This window comes from Manis javanica, chromosome 4 (genome assembly GCF_040802235.1).
Source record: "Manis javanica isolate MJ-LG chromosome 4, MJ_LKY, whole genome shotgun sequence".
NCBI classification, from domain to species: domain Eukaryota; kingdom Metazoa; phylum Chordata; class Mammalia; order Pholidota; family Manidae; genus Manis; species Manis javanica.
The window spans coordinates 77,246,810-77,264,529 of record NC_133159.1 but is presented as its reverse complement, the minus strand read 5'-3'; the positions used below and the strand labels follow the sequence as shown (position 1 = coordinate 77,264,529).

Genomic DNA, 17,720 nt, shown 5'->3' with positions numbered 1-17,720 from the left:
GTTCTTGTGCCAGTACCAAATTGTCTTGATTACTGTGGCTTTGTAGAGCTTGAAGTTGGGGAGCGAGATCCCTCCCATTTTATTCTTCCTTCTCAGGATTTCTTTGACTTTTTGGGTTTTTTTGTGGTTCTGTATGAATTTTAGAACTATTTGCTCTAGTTTGTTAAAGAATCCTATTCTGATAGGGATTGCATTTAATCTGTAGATTGCTTTACACAGAATAGCCATTTTGACAATATTAATTCTTCCTACCCTTGAGCACAGGACATGTTTCCATTTATTGGTATCTTCTTTAATTTCTTTCAAGAGTGTCTTTTGGTTTTCAGGGTATAAGTGTTTCATTTCCTTCACTAGGTTTATTCCTAGGTATTTTATTTTCTTGTTGCAATTGTGAATGGAATTGTTTTCCTGATTTCTCATTCTGCTAGATCATCGTTAGTGTACAGGAATGCCACAGATTTCTGTGTATTGATTTTGTATCCCACAACTTTGCTGAATTCAGATATTAGATGTGATAGTTTTGGAGTGGATTCTTTAGGGTTTTTTATGTACAATATCATTTCATCTGCAAACAGTGACAGTTTAACTTCTTTACCAGTCTGGATGCCTTTTATTTCTTTGTGTTGTCTGATTGCCATGGCTAGGATCTCCAGTGCTATGTTGAATAAGTGGGGAGAGTGGACATCCTTGTCTTGTTCCCAATCTTAAAGGAAAAGCTTTCAGCTTCTTGCTGTTAAGTATGATGTTGGCTCTGGGATTGTCATATGTAGCCTTTATTATGTTGAGTTACTTGACCTCTATACCCATTTTCTTGAGAGTTTTTACATGGATGTTGAATTTTGTCGAATGCTTTTTTGTTATCTATGAAATTCCATATGGATATGGATCATGTGGTTTTTTCCTTTTTGTTGATGTGGAAGATGATGTTGATGGATTTTCTAATATTGTAACATCCTTGCATCCCTGGAATAAATCCCACTTGATCATGATGTATGATCTTTTTGATGTATTTTTGAATTCGATTTGCTAGTATTTTGTTGAGTATTTTTGCATCTATGTTCATCATGGATATTGATCTGTAATTTTCTTTTTTTGTGGTGTCTTTGCCTGGTTTTGGTATTAGAGTGATGTTGGCTTCATAGAATGAGTTTGGAAGTATTCACTCCTTTTCAACATTTTGGAAAACTTTAAGGAGGATGTGTATTACAACTTCTCTAAATGTCTGATAAAATTCAATGGTGAAGCCATCTCATCTGTGGGTTTTGTTCTTAGGTAGTTTTTTGATTACCAGTTCAATTTCATTGCTGGTAGTTGGTCTGTTCAAATTTTCTGTTTCTTCCTGGTGCAACCTTGGGAGGTTGTATTTTTCTAGAAGTTGTCCATTTCTTCTAGATGATCCAATTTGTTTGTAAAAATAATCTTTTAAAAATGAAATGTAAACATTTACATGTGTGTTATGTAATATGAATGTAAACATTCTTAGGAATGTTAAACTTCTAAATTTTTTATTTTGGGAAATTTCAAACATACGTAATAATAGAATATTATAATGAACTCTGTGTAACTGTTTCACAGCTTTAGTAATTATCAATGCATTGTGAATCTTGTTTTTTCAATACCCCTCTTCCTCTCCCTTTTTATTTTGAAGCAAATCCCTGCACAGTATATGGTTAGGGACACATACATACATTCACAATAAAATGAATTATCCTAACTCAGAAGTAATGATATGAACAAAGTATTTAAGAACCCAAAAGTAGTGATTAATTCTGCCTTAGGGAAGAGGACAAATTCAGAAATGTCTTTGAAGAAGAAATGACATTTGACCTATACCATGAAGGATGGTTAGGAATTTGCCAGGTGCAGATTAAAAAAAAAACACATTCTAAGCATTGGTGCATCGTGAAGAGACGGTACAATTGTGACTATGCATGACTGAGTAGACAACAAAGAACAATGTATTTGAATATTGAGGTACTTAGGAGTAAGTTACAGTAGAGGCAGCTTGAAATGTAGTCTGTAGTTATTCTGCAAATTAATGATTATAGTTTATGATTTATCTAGAATTTTTTTTTCTACGTCTTTGTAAAGAAAATAAAAACTACCTTTTTATATTTTGTAGATTTATGAGAGTCCAGTTTTTAACAATGCTGAAATCAAATGATTCCTTTCTTTCTTTGGATAATTTGTTTTTTGAAAAACCAGATGAAACTAAAAAGTAAGTCTGCCTTAAAGTATGATAACATAGTATATTGTTTTAGAGTTTTTTATTTTTGAGTTTTAATTTTCTCTCTGATAAATATACAAATAAGAAATGAGGGGTCAAAGGATATTTCAGTTATATCTTTGGTAAACATGGAACTCAGATATAAATGAGCAACTGAAGTTTAACATCTTAAATGTTATACTTTTAAAAAGAGATTCTTGCCTATTTGGCTTCCATTTATTTGTATTTCTTTTTTGTTCAAATTGTTCAGCTAAGATAAAGACGGGAAGTAATGGTTAGAGTACCTCAGGATAAGTAAGCAGTGATAGCACCTTTTTGAAATGGAATGGCCAGTGTGCCAAAGGTCAACTGTGACAGGCAATTTCAATGCAGGCAGAAAATAGGATGGGAATAAAGGTGTGGCACCAAAGGAAATTAGAATGGAGAATATGTAGTCTTTAATACTGGCCCTTACGGATTTTAACATCTAAATTACTCTGAATTCGAAGTTTTCTATGTATAGGTTCCATTGTATTATCCTTTTTTTTGAGCTTTGAGTAAATTATTTATTGCTTCATTTATTCATTCATTCAAATGTTAACTCAAATATTGAGTGAATGCTTAAAGGGACGTAAAAAGGATGAAACAGACTTAAATGTTAAAAAAAAATCTGCTTGAGCTGATTAAACACACAAACGGAAAGGTCGTTCGTAAATAATGTGCCATGTCATTTATCATCTAGACTGGGACACTTTTGAGAGTTGAAGAGTGTATCCAGCTGGTGTTAATCAAGACTGGCCTGGGAAGATTGGACCATAACAGTTGCCCTTCTAATGATACAAAGTAAAAAAAAAAGGTAGAAAGCAAATGATAAGCATACATTCAATGATAAGGAACAAAATTTTAGGTTTGAAAGGAGACTTTGGCAAACTGATATGGTCAGGTTTTATGGTAGTGAGGGGAGACTTCCAGAGGCTCTGAAAAATTTGATAATTTTTATAAGCAGAGAGGAAGCAGGCATTTAAAGGTAGAGTATAACAGCAAAAGAAAAAGAATGGAGATGTGGTAATTCATAGTACCTTTAGGGAATAGTGTATAGAGAAGTTTCCTGGAACAGAAGATTCATAAAGGAGAAACAGTGGAACATAAAGTTAGAAAGTAATGTGAGGATAGATTGTGATTGATGTTAAATGCCACAAGAAGAATCTTGGACATAGCTGTATGTGTTAAATGCCATGGAATTGAATCAACACACATTTATTGAATAATACACCTATTATATAAAGCCCTATTTTAAGTACTATTGATGTAAGTGGAAATAAAAAGAAAATTCTAAGTGTTTATAATCCAGAGGGGGTATCAGATCTATTACCTTCTATAAATGTACACACAGACACACAATACAAGAAAGACTTGGTAGATATTACAGATTTAAATAGTACTTAAAAGAGTGAAGAAAAAAACTCTTAGGGAATATGTGAGGAGATTTTGTAAAGGTAGGATTTGAGCTAGATTTTGAATAAATTTAAGTTCTAGGATCAGAACAGTGCCTAGAATATAGTTCTCAGTAAATAATTATTGAACCAATTAATGAATGAATGAGACAGTTGGACTTCTATAGGTGGCAATGGGGTAGGGTTGTGTACAGGAGCAAGCTGTGTAAAGGAAGTATTTTTTGAACAAAGATGAGGAGGTACAGAATGAACAAGTAGTTCATTTCAGCTGACTACAAGGGATGTATAGGAGAATTAAAATGTAATGTCGACTAAGGACACTTGGAAGTTTGGCATTATTTGGAAGCCACTGAAGGATTTTTAATGGAATAAAATGATGAAAACAATTCCAAATCAAAGTGGTAAGAGTGTATAAAATATATTAGAGAGAGAAAGTAGTGGGGGCATTGAGGGCAATTAAGGCTGTATTCTTCTCAGCCAGACATTAGGTTGATTAGAGGCTTGATTAGGATAGTAACAGTGGAAATACAAGGAAAGGATTAATTCATAAAGTATTATAAGCAAGGTGAAGTAAGAACTGGTGTGTCTGGTTATAATGGGTAAAATATGATACTATCGCTTGGAGTCTGGGTGACTGGAATATTGGTGGCACCTCTGGAAAATAGGGAAATCATGAGGAAGATTTGATTTTATGGGGAGGCTGAATAATAGAGCTAGATGTGTGCCTTTTGTATCTTGTTACCATCTTGGATTTTTCTGGAATAGTCTCCGTGCAGGAAAGAGTTAATACATCAGGCCTAAACTGCTGTCCTTGAAAAAAAAGGTCTGCTTGCAAGGTTGACCTTTGGCTAGAGTCTGAGAACTTTAGGAAGTTTATTACTATTAGCTGATTAGAATGCTTACTGTGTGTAAACTGTTTATACAAAAATATGCTTTATTTTGAACATCTGCTTTTCTTTCTGGAATCTGGAATTTAGGTGGGTTCAAGAAACGGGATGCTCACATGATTAGCCTTCAGTAAAAACCATGAACATTGAGTCCCCAATGAGCATCCCTCATTGGCAATCCTTCACATGTGCTGTAACAACTTGCTGAAGGAATTAAGGAGATCCTGTGTTACTGGGAGAGGACCTTTGCAAGTTTGTACCTGGTTTCCCCCGGGCTTTCTCTCATAGTCATGAGTAGGACTGTATGTTGAGCCCTGTGAGTCATCCTAGAGAATCATTGACCGTAATCTTGGGGACCCTCTGACATAGTCCTAAACTTCAAATGTTTGCCTATTGTCAGACAGTCTTTCAGGCATTGTCAGATAATGTGTTGTAGATTTTTGATTTGTAAAATATAACTGCAGTAGTATGTGTTAGGTGCTATGAAAGAAAGAAAAATGAAAGACAGGGTGTCTCACTTTTGAGAGCTTAAAATCCTAAATGAAGAGATAAATGGATCAAAATTGCAACTTGGCATAAAGAGTGTATGTGCTGTTCTTCTCAATTTTATTTCTTCTTACTTAAACTTATCTTTTTGTTATAGTGAAGGACAAGTCAATTTTGACTAGGAAGGAAACATTAATAGCATCACAACTAAAAAGATTAGAGAAAGTTAATAATAGGGTGTCAAAATTTCAATTAGTGTAGATTTATAAAGTCATTATCAATTTCACCTGGTTTCTTTGAGTTTTTTGTGGTTTTCAGATAGTTCTGACCAACAATATTTGGGTTATGACATAAATTTGTGATAATGCCTTAAGATTACTCTAGAATAACAGCAATAGTGTCATTTATGCATTGATGACCCATGATTATTGGTGAGGTTCTGTTGTAAGTAATTTGTTACTTTCTATAGCTAAGATGCTAAAGTGTCAGAATGATTTACTGCTTTTTATTTTTTTGGAAGGGATTTAAGATTCACAGGCATTTGAAATGGAGAAAAGGAGATGGAGATATAACTATTATTTAGGTAGCATATCTCACATAATGTTATAAATACTATGACACATGAGGGAAAAAAGATTGAGAATGCTGCTGTGTACGGATAAATCAAAGTCACAACAGAAAGTTAATTCATAGGATGTATTTCTAAGAGTCTGTAATTGAGTAATGTTTAATTAATAAATACATAGTTTCTGATGTTTTATCTTTGTTAACATATATAGTCTCACTTTTATATTTTATATAGCTGTCCAGACAATGAAAAATCACTGGATTGGTTTCTCCCACCTGCTCCACTGATTTCAGAAATTCCAGATACTCAGACATTAGAGGAGGAAATACAAAGTCACAAACCTTTAGGTAAATTGTCACTTATTTATTGTGAAGCTAAACTCATGCAACTTATATTGTAAGACATTAGAATATTAATTCCTTTATTTTAATGGAACAAAATAAAATTTAGAGACTTCTTTTATTCAAAATAGTGCTCACTAAATCTTAAAATCTAAAACATTTTCCCTTTCCATACATGCATATACACACATATGCATATTATATGAACAAAATATATTTATCTCTCACACCTGTTCTTTTGTTTTGTGAATTTGTTTCCTCTTACCATTAAAACTGTCATGGCTGTTTAGTTTTTGCCTTGCCCTTTACTAAAGGTAGAATCCTCTGGTTTGGGAAACCAGATTTCTGAAATATATTGAGGGAAAAAAACAAGATACAGAAAATTAGCTCAATATCATTTTATGTTTAAAAACAAGTGTACTGACTAACCAAGGAAGTGAAAGACCTATACTCTGAAAACTACAAGATACTCATGAGAGAAATTAAAGAAGATACCAATAAATGGAAACACACCCCATGCTCATGGATAGGAAGAATTAATATTGTCAAAATGGCCATCCTGCCTAAAGGAATTTACAGATTCAGTGCAATCCCTACCAAAATACCAACAGCATTCTTCAACGAACTAGAACAAATAGTTCTAAAATTCATATGAAACCACAAAAGACCCTGAATAACCAAAGCAATACAGAAAAGGAAGAACAAAGCTGGGGGATTATGCTCCCTAACTTCAAGCTCTATTACAAAGCCACAGTAATCGAGACACTTTGGTACTGGTACAAGAACAGACCCATAGATCAATGGAACAGACTAGAGACCCCAGATATAAACCCACACATACATGGCCAATTAATATATGATAAAGGAGCCATAGATACACAATGGGGAAAAGAGAGCCTTTTCAACAACTTGTGTTGGCAAAACTGGACAGCTACATGTAAGAGAATGAAACTGGATTATTGTCTAACTCCATACACAAAAGTAAACTAAAAATGGATCAAAGACCTGAATGTAAGTCATGAAACCATAAAACTCTTAGAAGAAAACATAGGCCCAAATCTCTTGAATATAAACATGAGCAATTTTTCCCTGAGCACATCTCCTTGGGCAAGGGAACAAAAGCAAAAATGAACAAACTGTACTATATCAAACTAAAAAGCTTCTGGACAGCAAAGGACACCAATAGTAGAACAAAAAGGTATCCTACAATATGGGAGAATATATTCATAAAATACTTATCTGACAAAAGGTTAACATCCAAAATATATAAAGAGCTCACGTGCCTCAACACCCAAAAAACAAATGACCCAATTAAAAATGGGCAGAGGATCTGAACAGACACTTCTCCAAAGAAGAAATTCAGATGGCCAACAGGCACATGAAAAGATGCTCCACATCGCTAATCATCAGAGAAATGCAAATTAAAACCACGATGAGATATGACCTCACACCAGTAAGGATGGCCACCATCCAAAAGACAAACAACAACAAATGTTGGCAAGGATGTGGAGAAAGGGGAACCCTCCTACACTGCTGGTGGAAATGTAAACTAGTTCAACCATTGTGGAAAGCAGTATGAAGGTTCCTCAAAAAACTAAAAACAGAAATGCCATTTGACCCAGGATTCCACTCCTAGGAATTTACCCTAAGAATGCAGCAGCCCAGTTTAGAAAAGACATATGCATCCCTATGTTTATCGCAGCACTATTCACAATAGCCAAGAAATGGAAGCAACCTAAGTCTCCATCAGTAGATGAATGGATAAGGAAGATGTGGTACATATACACAATGGAGTATTATTCAGCCATAAGAAGAAATCAAATCCTACCATTTGCAACAACATGGATGGAGTTAGAGGGTATTATGCTCAGTGAAATAAGCCAGGCAGAAAAAGACAAGTATCAAATGATTTCACTCATATGTGGAGCATAAGAACAAAGAAAAAACTGAAGGAACAAAACAGCAGCAGACTCACAGAACCTAAGAATGGACTAACAGTTACCAAAGGGAAAGGGACTAGGGAGGGTGGATGGGAAGGGAGGGAGAAGGGGAATAAGGGGCATTATGATTAGCACACATCACACTGGGGGGGCATGGGGAAGGCAGTATAGCACAGAGAAGACAAGTAGTGACTCTATAGCCTGGTACTATGCTGATGGACAGTGACTGTAATCAGGTATGTGGTGGGGACTTGAAAATGGGGGGATCTGGTAACCACAATGTGGCTCATGTGATTTTATATTAATGATATCAAAAAAAAGTGCACTGAAACAATATATGTGATATAATGTGATATTGTTTGTAAAATTTAGAATTTTAAATTGGGTGGTAGATTCATACATGTATATTTTATTAAGCTTCATAATTTACATATATATTTTACAATGAAATTATACATATATATGTACATACTCTGTATATACCAAATAATATATAGAATATGTGGTGTATACACTTCACAGACAGACACATATTTATATATTCTTCAGTATGTATACATAGGTGACAAAGCAAATTTAAGTCCTAATGGGCTTCCTCACTCCTCTTAAACATCTTAAAATTACTTATATAGTCTCTGTAAAGAAACCATTAAAATTCTGTCATCCTAATGAAAACATTCTTTTGTCTTGATTTTGGTAGCAATATTAGAGAGTTAAAAGCATCTTATCATATATTTTAATGCCAAATCATATTCACTAACATTTTATGTGATTCATCATTGTATTTCTGTGTGTAAATTTAAAAATCTTCATAATTACTTGTGTAATTATGTCAATTTTAGATAAAATACCTAAATATTAAGACTATGATTATGTTTGTGTGTCAGGAATTATTATATTATTTTGTGTGTCATTATTTTATAATGTAGTTTTTTTATACATTTCAAATTTAATTACAATAATTCTTAATTTCTGAGTGCCCTTCAGTGATATACTGTAAGAATAACAATCACCAATATTTTAAAATCACATATGGTATTATAGATTATGTTGTTATTGTACTAGCACTTTTCTTTTGACTTTCATATTTGCTTAATAAATTCTTTGAAAATTTTTATTAAATTTTTTCAGTCATTTTGAAATTTGTTTTCATGGAGTACATGTAGTAATTAATATATTCCATTTTTGTAGGTCAAGAAACAAGGCCAAAAATGTTAACATCAAACTTAAAGATAATTGATGAAAACACAACTTATATTTCACCAACACAAAAATTCCAATATGTCCTTCCATCTAGTAAATATGAAGATGATGATCTAAATTTAAGAGGGGCAGGTAACAATGATGTACCCTGTGTTACTGGCAAACTGATATATGGGTCTCAGAAAGACAAAAGTCATTTTGGCACTGAGATAGCACCTAAGAAAAGTGTTTTGGATGATACAAAATTAGTTAATTTTGCAGAAGGTAAAGGAGAGAGTACATCAGCCTTCCGAAAAAGGTAATTAATTAAATTAAATAAATAATATTCAGCTATAAAGATAAATATTTATGTGTGTTTAAAAGAATCTGAATGAGAAAAACATCAACAAAGAAATAGGCTGTGTACCAGATATCCTTTTAACTCAGGGATTCTAGTTAGGTTCTTACCTTCAGAGAGCCCACAATTTAATGGGTAAAATACAGATAGTAAATACTAAAAATAATTTATTAAATATTTTAAATATGACAATTATTTCAATGAACATATAGTTAACAGAGTTTCTCAAACGTTTTGTTGTCTGGACACTTAAAGATTATTGGAGATTCCCAAAGAGCTTTTGTTATGTGGGTTATATCAATCAATATTTAACCATAGTAGGAATTAAAACTGAAAAAAAAATTTGCTAATTCATTTAAAAATAATAAACCCAGTACTTGTTAATGTATTTTTATTAAAAAGTAACTCTTTTCTAAAACTAAAAGTAATTTAGTGAGAAGAGTGGTTTGTATTGTAAATGTTTTTAATTTCTGGTTTAATGAAATATAGTTGGATTCTCATATTTGCTTTTGCATTCAGTCTGTTACATTATAGCATATGACTTGGAGCCTCTGGGAAGCTCCATGTATACAAGTAAGAGAAAGAGAGAAAGAGCAAACAATGTCTTAGTAATATTTTTAAAATTGTTCAGAGCTATGAACTCCTTGAGTGTCCTCCATCCTTTGAGAATTGCTGTTAGAGAATATAATATGGGGACCTAATTTGCTCTGGACAGTCAAGGAAGGCTTTCCTGAAGAAGTGGTGTTTAAGCTTAACCTTGGAGGAGTAGAATTAAGCTAATGAAAGTAAAGGAGAGTGTTCCAGGCAGAAGGAATAATATGTGCAAAAATCCTAAGGTAGCACAGAGCTTGGCCTGTTCTTAGAAAATTTCCTTTTGTTTAAAATGAGAGAGGACGCTGAGAGGTAAGCAAGTACATTTTGTATTTTTCTAAGGCAGTGTGTCTTAAACAGTGGCCCATAGACCTGCTGCATCACCTGGAGTGCTTGTTGAAAATCTGGATTCCTAAGTAGGATTCTAAGTCCTACTTTAGACCTATTAAACCACAGTCTAGATAAAGTAGGGATGGGTCTAAGTATCTTTTTAAAAAAATTAAGGTATCATTGATACACAATCTTACAAAGGTTTCACATGAGCAATTGTGGTTTCAACATTCACCCATGTTATCAAGTACCCCCAAATGCCATTGCAATCACTATCTATCAGCATAGTAAAATGCTATAGAGTCTTTTGCAATCAGGGATCTTGTTTTCTTAGGGTCAATTCCTAGGAGTGGAATTCCTGGGTCAAATGGTATTTCTATTTTTATTTTATTGAGGAACTTCCATACTACTTTTCACAGTGGTTGAACTAATTTACATTCCCACCAGCAGTGTAGGGGGGTTCCGCTTTCTCTATATCCTTGCCAGCCTTTGTTGTTTCTTGTCTTTGGATGTTGCCCATCCTGACTGGTGTGAGGTGATATCTCATTGTGGTTTTAATATGCATTTCTCTGATGATTAGTGATGTGGATCATCTTTTTTTTTTTTTTTGGTATTGTTAATCTACAATTACATGAGCAACATTATGGTTACTAGACTCCCCCCCATCAAGTCTCCCCCACATACCCCACTACAGTCACTGTCCATCAGCGTAGTAAGATGCTATAGAATCACTACTTGTCTTCTCTGTGTTGTACAGCCCTCCCCGTGCTCCCCCTCATTATGTCTGCTAATTGTAATTCCCCTTTTTCCCCCTTATCCCTCCCTTCCCACCCTCCCCCCCCAGTCCCTTTCCCTTTGGTAACTGTTAGTCCATTCTTGGGTTCTGTGAGTCTTGCTGCTGTTTTGTTCCTTCAGTTTTTTTCTTTGTTCTTATACTCCACATATGAGTGAAATCATTTGATACTTGTCTTTTTCTGCCTGGCTTATTTCACTGAGCATAATACCCTCTAACTCCATCCATGTTGTTGCAAATGGTAGGATTTGTTTTCTTCTTATGGCTAAATAATACTCCATTGTGTATATGTACCACATCTTCCTTATCCAATCATCTACTGATGGAGACTTAGGTTGCTTCCATTTCTTGGCTATTGTGAATAGTGCTGCGATAAACATAGGGATGCATATGTCTTTTCTAAACTGGGCTGCTGCATTCTTAGGGTAAATTCCTAGGAGTGGAATCCTGGATCTGAATTTCTTCTTTGGAGAAGTGTCTGTTCAGATCCTCTGCCCATTTTTAATTGGGTCATTTGTTTTTTGGGTGTTGAGGCACGTGAGCTCTTTATATATTTTGGATGTTAACCTTTTGTCAGATAAGTATTTTATGAATATATTCTCCCATATTGTAGGATACCTTTTTGTTCTACTATTGGTGTCCTTTGCTGTCCAGAAGCTTTTTAGTTTGATATAGTACAGTTTGTTCATTTTTGCTTTTGTTCCCTTGCCCAAGGAGATGTGCTCAGGGAAAAATTGCTCATGTTTATATTCAAGAGATTTGGGCCTATGTTTTCTTCTAAGAGTTTTATGGTTTCATGACTTACATTCAGGTCTTTGATCCATTTTTAGTTTACTTTTGTGTATGGAGTTAGACAATAATCCAGTTTCATTCTCTTACATGTAGCTGTCCAGTTTTGCCAACACAAGTTGTTGAAAAGGCTCTCTTTTCCCCATTGTGTATCTATGGCTCCTTTATCATATATTAATTGGCCATGTATGTGTGGGTTTATATCTGGGGTCTCTAGTCTGTTCCATTGATCTATGGGTCTGTTCTTGTACCAGTACCAAAGTGTCTCGATTACTGTGGCTTTGTAATAGAGCTTGAAGTTAGGGAGCATAATCCCCCAGCTTTGTTCTTCCTTTTCTGTATTGCTTTGGTTATTCAGGGTCTTTTGTGGTTTCATATGAATTTTAGAACTATTTGTTCTAGTTCGTTGAAGAATGCTGTTGGTATTTTGGTAGGGATTGCACTGAATCTGTAAATTCCTTTAGGCAGGATGGCCATTTTGACAATATTAATTCTTCCTATCCATGAGCATGGGGTGTGTTTCCATTTATTGGTATCTTCTTTAATTTTTCTCATGAGTGTCTTGTAGTTTTCAGGGCATAGGTCTATTACTTCCTTGGTTAGGTTAATTCCTAGGTATTTTATTCTTTTTGGTACAATTGTAAATGAAATTGTTTTCCTGATTTCTCTTTCTGCTAGTTCTTCTTTATTATATAAGAATGCAACAGATTTCTATGTATTGATTTTGTGTTCTGCAACTTTGCTGAATTCAGTTATTAGTTCTGGTAATTTTTGGGCAAATTCTTTAGGGTTTTTTATGTACAATATCATGTCATCTGCAAACAGTGACATTTCAACTTCTTCCTTATCAGGTATCTTACTTTTTAACAGATTTTTTAGATAATTATTAGGTGTTTTAAAATTTGAGAATCATTGTTGTTAAGGTCCTGTATTTTAAGCAGAGGAATAAAATTTCTTTCTTTTTTTTACCAAAAGTCCATTTTGGCCCCAGTATGATGAATTAGAAGGGAGCTAGAATACATTGTGCAGTTTCGCTTAGAAGATTATTTTATTAGTCTAGGTGAGTGAGAATTGTAGTCTGAACCTAGGACTATGGTAACAGGAATGAGAGAGGTCAGTTATTTAGGAGATAGAATCCCACAGGACTTAAATAATTATTAGATACAAGACTTGAGTAATACATTTCTAGCTTAAGGCAGAATGATGAAGGGTGGTAGAACCCTTTTATGGAAAGGAAATGGAAAACTCTATAAAGGAAGAACAAGTTTGGGGGAAGGTAATGATTACAGATGTGGACATGTTAAATTTAGGTATTTGTAAATTGTCCAAATAGACAATTGGATTTATGGGTTGAGGATTCAGAAGAGAGCTAGTTGATAGTTTCTGTTTCCTCTCTGATATAAGAGATGAGGTCCTCTGGAGTTTGAGGGAAAAAATGGTGGTATTGAGCAAGTATGAAAAAAATGGAGGTTATGGAGTATAGGAAAGCAATCTAGTTAGAATAATGGTAGGACTGTTAGACACTGTAAAGGACATAGTTGAGGCTGATGTCTGTGAACTTTTTATAACAGTTTCATTAAGATACAACTCACATACCATAAAATTTACCCTTTTGAAATGGAAAATTCATTGCTTTTTAGAATATTCACAGAATTGTGCAGCATTGCCCAGAAGAAACTCTATACTTATTAACAGTCACTCCCCATTCTTCCTCCTTGTAACACTTGACAACTACAAATCTACTTCCTCTTTCTATAGATTAATTTATCTATAAGACATTTTGTTCAAGTGGAAATCACACAGTATCTGCTGTTTTGTGTCTGGCTTCTTTTACTTAGCATAGCATTAACTAGGTTCATCCATGTTATATCATGTATCAGTACGTCATTCCTTCTTATGGCCAAATAATAATCCATTAAATGAATAGACCACATTTTGTTTACCCATTTATCAGTTGATGGGCATTTGGGTTGTTTACATTTTTGGCTATTATGAATATTGCTATGGACATTCATATACAGGTTTTTGTGTGAATATATTTTTAAGTCTTTTGGATTTATACCTAGAGGAGGAATTGCTAGGGAATATGATAACACTGTATTTGACTTTTTGGGTCATATTTTCATGTGATTATTGGCTATTTGTTTATCTTCTTTGGAGTAATGCCTATCTAAATCCATTGCCTGTTTAAAATTTCTTTTTGTCTTTATTGTTGTGTTGTAAGAGTTCTTTAGGTATTCTGGATAAAAGTTCCTCATGTGCTGTATGACTTGAAAAATTTTCTCCCATTCTATATGTTGTTTTTTACTTTTTTGGTGGTAGTAGCAGCACAAAACTTTTAAATTTTGATGAAGCCCAGTTTATCTAATTTTTCTTGTGTTGCTTGGGCTTTTTGTGTCATATGTAAGAGAAGACTATTGCCCAATCCAAGGTTGTGAAGATTTGCTCCTGTTTTCTTTTGAGAGTTTTATGGTTTTAACTCTTACATTTAGGTCTGTGACCTATTTTGAATCCATTTTTTTTTTATGGTGCAAGGTAGGAGTCCAACTTTATTCTTTTGCGTGTAGATATATCCAGGTGTTCCAGTACCATTTCCTGAAAAAAATTTCTTTCCCCATTAAATGTCATGGCATCCTCATTGAAAATCAGTTCATGGTAAATATAAGGTTTGGAGTGTTTTCTGACATCGGCCGATTCTCTGATTCTCTGGCACCAATGGATGTCCAACAATTCAATTCAGTTTTCCCAATAACTCCTGAAATTAGAATCAAACCCTGCATCTTAAGGGGTCAGACAGTCCCACTTCAGATGACAGTCACAAATAGGATGGCAGGCTACCCACATTTCTGCCTTGAAGACTACAAATTTGAGAGTTCCCATGTACCACACTAGGCTCAATAATTTGTTAGAATGACTTAACAGAACTCAGGAAAACACTTGTGTTTACCAGTTCATTGTAAGGGATAAAATTCAGAAACGGACAAATGGAAGAGATACATAGGGAAAGGGTATGAAGAGATACATGGAGAGGTTATGAAGAGCTTCCATGGCTTCTACAACTGTGTCAATCTTTGAGCACCTTGATGTGTTCACCAAGCTAGAAGGGTTCACTGAACACCTATCACTTAGGAGTTTTTCATTCATACAGGTTTCATGACATAGGCGTGATTGATTAAATCATTGGCCACTGATGATTGAACTCAATCTCTGGTCCCTCTCCCCTCCTTGGAAGTCTTTAATACCATTTCTTTTTCCTCAGTATCATTTTATAATGGAATTCTACTGTTATCTAAAAGTAACCATTTGCTTTTGAATTTTCTATCTTCAAAAATAGAACTGCTGGCATTGGAGGTTGCAGCTCTACAATTTGTTCTTAAATACATTTATCTTTCTAGTTTTTTGAAAGACTAGTTTTTTCTTACAGGAAAATATACCATTAAAATTAATAGTAAAAATAACTTAGAAAGTATTCTGTATTTGCACAGTACTTGTTTGTGTGTCATTACTTACAGAATTCTGTAAGACTGATACCTGCTGTCATCCCTATTACTTATGTAAGATGTGAGTGTTATATTAGGAACCTTAATAGTCACTTTATCCCTTAAGGTTATTGAGAACAAATTGTGTTGATGGATTATCTTGTGATCAGTTGAATATAACAAATTACAATCATAAAGATGATTTTTCTGTGTTTCCAGAACTTTGCAAGGAAGCATTTTCATGGTGTTTGTGATTTTGGTGCTGGTCACTGACAAGAGGCCTCAGTACCTGTCTATGTGGGCCTGGCTAGCTCCCCTCGGTGTGAACGAGCCAAGAGACCATTCAGGAGTAACAGTGTCTGATGACCTAGGCTTGGAAGTCACACACTTGTACTGCTACAGTACTCTGTTAGATACATAGGCCAGTCTTGATTTGAACTGGGAGACTATAAAGTTGTGAATACCGTGAGACAAAGATCATTTGGTCTGCCTTGGTGGCTAGCTACTACAAATGAATTTATCTGAGTTTTAGGGAATTGAAAAGACATAATTCATTACTAAACTTAGCAAGTTGTATTTTAGGAGAATGATTGGCTTTTGTATTTGAATAAACTACAATCTGTGGGTGTTTTTACCAATTTTATGCTAGCTTTTCACATCCTAAGTAACTGTTACAAGAGTAAAACATGTTGGTTTTTTTTTTTTTTTTTTTTTTACAGACTGTTTAAAATATCTGACAATATATATCAGGGTGATTATCCTAATGACAGACATATTGGCTCAGTGAAAATTGTCCAAACAGAAATGAACACAGAGAAATCATGGAAATGTAGGAATAGTAAGCAGAAACCTCAATATTCAGATATTAATATGTTTACATCAAGTGATGCCTTTTCTGCTTCTGATATCAGAGAAGGTGATTTCAAAGTACCATCTTTTTCAGTTTCATCCCAGCCTCAGGAAGTTCAAGGTAATTCCTTGTTTTTTAGTCGGTTTTATAAAAGTAAAAACTAGTATGTGTTTCTTAGCATAAGGAAGAATAAAAAAGTAGTAAATTTGAGTAGATTATGTACGACTTCTGCATTTACATTAATTTGAACTGCTTTCAATAAAAAGTTACGCATATTTTTTTGAAGTGGTTTTTATGGATAAGGTTAAAAAGCATACATATAATATGTAAGTTTTTTTTTTTTTAGGGGTAACAGAAAATGATTTAGATTCTTTAAAAGCTGTCACAGAAATCCGTATCCTTTAAATTATTTTAATAAATTTTAAATGTTTTGTTTTATTTTGTCTCTGTTTTGGTTGACAAAGTGAAAGAAGGAAAAGCTCACTGAACTGAAACTGCTAAATTGTTTCCCAGTGTATTTAAAGTAGAAGACTGAATGCTATTCATGATAACTTGTGATTACTTGGACATAACTTTCTGATTTTTTCCCAATATTTTGCTATATTTGAGTCCTCAGGATAATAGAAATTGGGTCAGATTGATCCTACTAAAGTACTCTTGGCATTTTCTCTTCTGCAGACATTTTCCTGTATTATAATACATAAGTGCAGTGACACTGCTGAGAGTTTGTTGAGCAAAAGGAAAAATTTGGTATCACGTGTTGATAGTGATGATAAATGATGTTAGTAGTTAAGTTTTCTCATGAGCTAGAAACTGATTCTACATCCATTCTAAATCAAAGACTTATTTTTGTGCATGTAAAGTGATGTGGAGTACCTAATGAGAGAAAAACCAGCATGATGGCTCACTTGTGGGTTTGTTACAAATAAATATTTTATGGGAAGAGACGTATTTTGAAGGAAAAATGAGGTTCTTTGAAAAGCTGATGGATTGACAAACTCAAAATTATGTTTTTGTTTTGGCACATATATTCTGACTCTGCACAACTGAAAGTAAAATGAAGATTTGTAAATTATCTGCTTGATTTAATAAATGCAAACGTATATTAATTGAGCTCTTACTGTGTTCCAGGCACTGTTCTAGGTATTTGGGATATGTCAGTTAAGAAGTCAGACAATGAATCCTTGCCCTTGAGGAGTTAACATAGATCTGAACAATTATAGCAGTATATAAATAAAGCACACAGTATTTTAGAAGGTAATGAATGATATGGAAAAACAAAGAGGAGCAGAGTAAAGGAGATTAAATTGGGAATGATGGGACTTGGGGTTCAGGGATAGAAATAAATAGTAATTACATCAGGTTTTCTTGAGAAGGTGAGATGTAAGCAATTGAAGGAAGTGAAAGAGCCAAGAAAATATTGAGGAAATAACAGACTAGATGAGGGAAGGCCTTACAGCAGGAAC

The 17,720-nt window shown here is 34.0% G+C and overlaps 1 protein-coding gene across 1 annotated transcript in view; it reads left to right on the top strand.

Annotated features, from left to right (window-relative positions):
* The first annotated feature begins 4,255 nt into the window (after window positions 1-4,255).
* HFM1 (helicase for meiosis 1) overlaps window positions 4,256-17,720 on the top strand; it is a 154,284-nt gene continuing 140,819 nt past the window's right edge. The window contains exons 1-4 of the mRNA XM_073232859.1: window positions 4,256-4,259; window positions 9,074-9,383; window positions 16,124-16,374; window positions 16,601-16,648. Coding sequence (XP_073088960.1) covers window positions 4,256-4,259; window positions 9,074-9,383; window positions 16,124-16,374; window positions 16,601-16,648 — 613 coding nt within the window. The remainder of the gene's footprint in view (window positions 4,260-9,073; window positions 9,384-16,123; window positions 16,375-16,600; window positions 16,649-17,720) is intronic.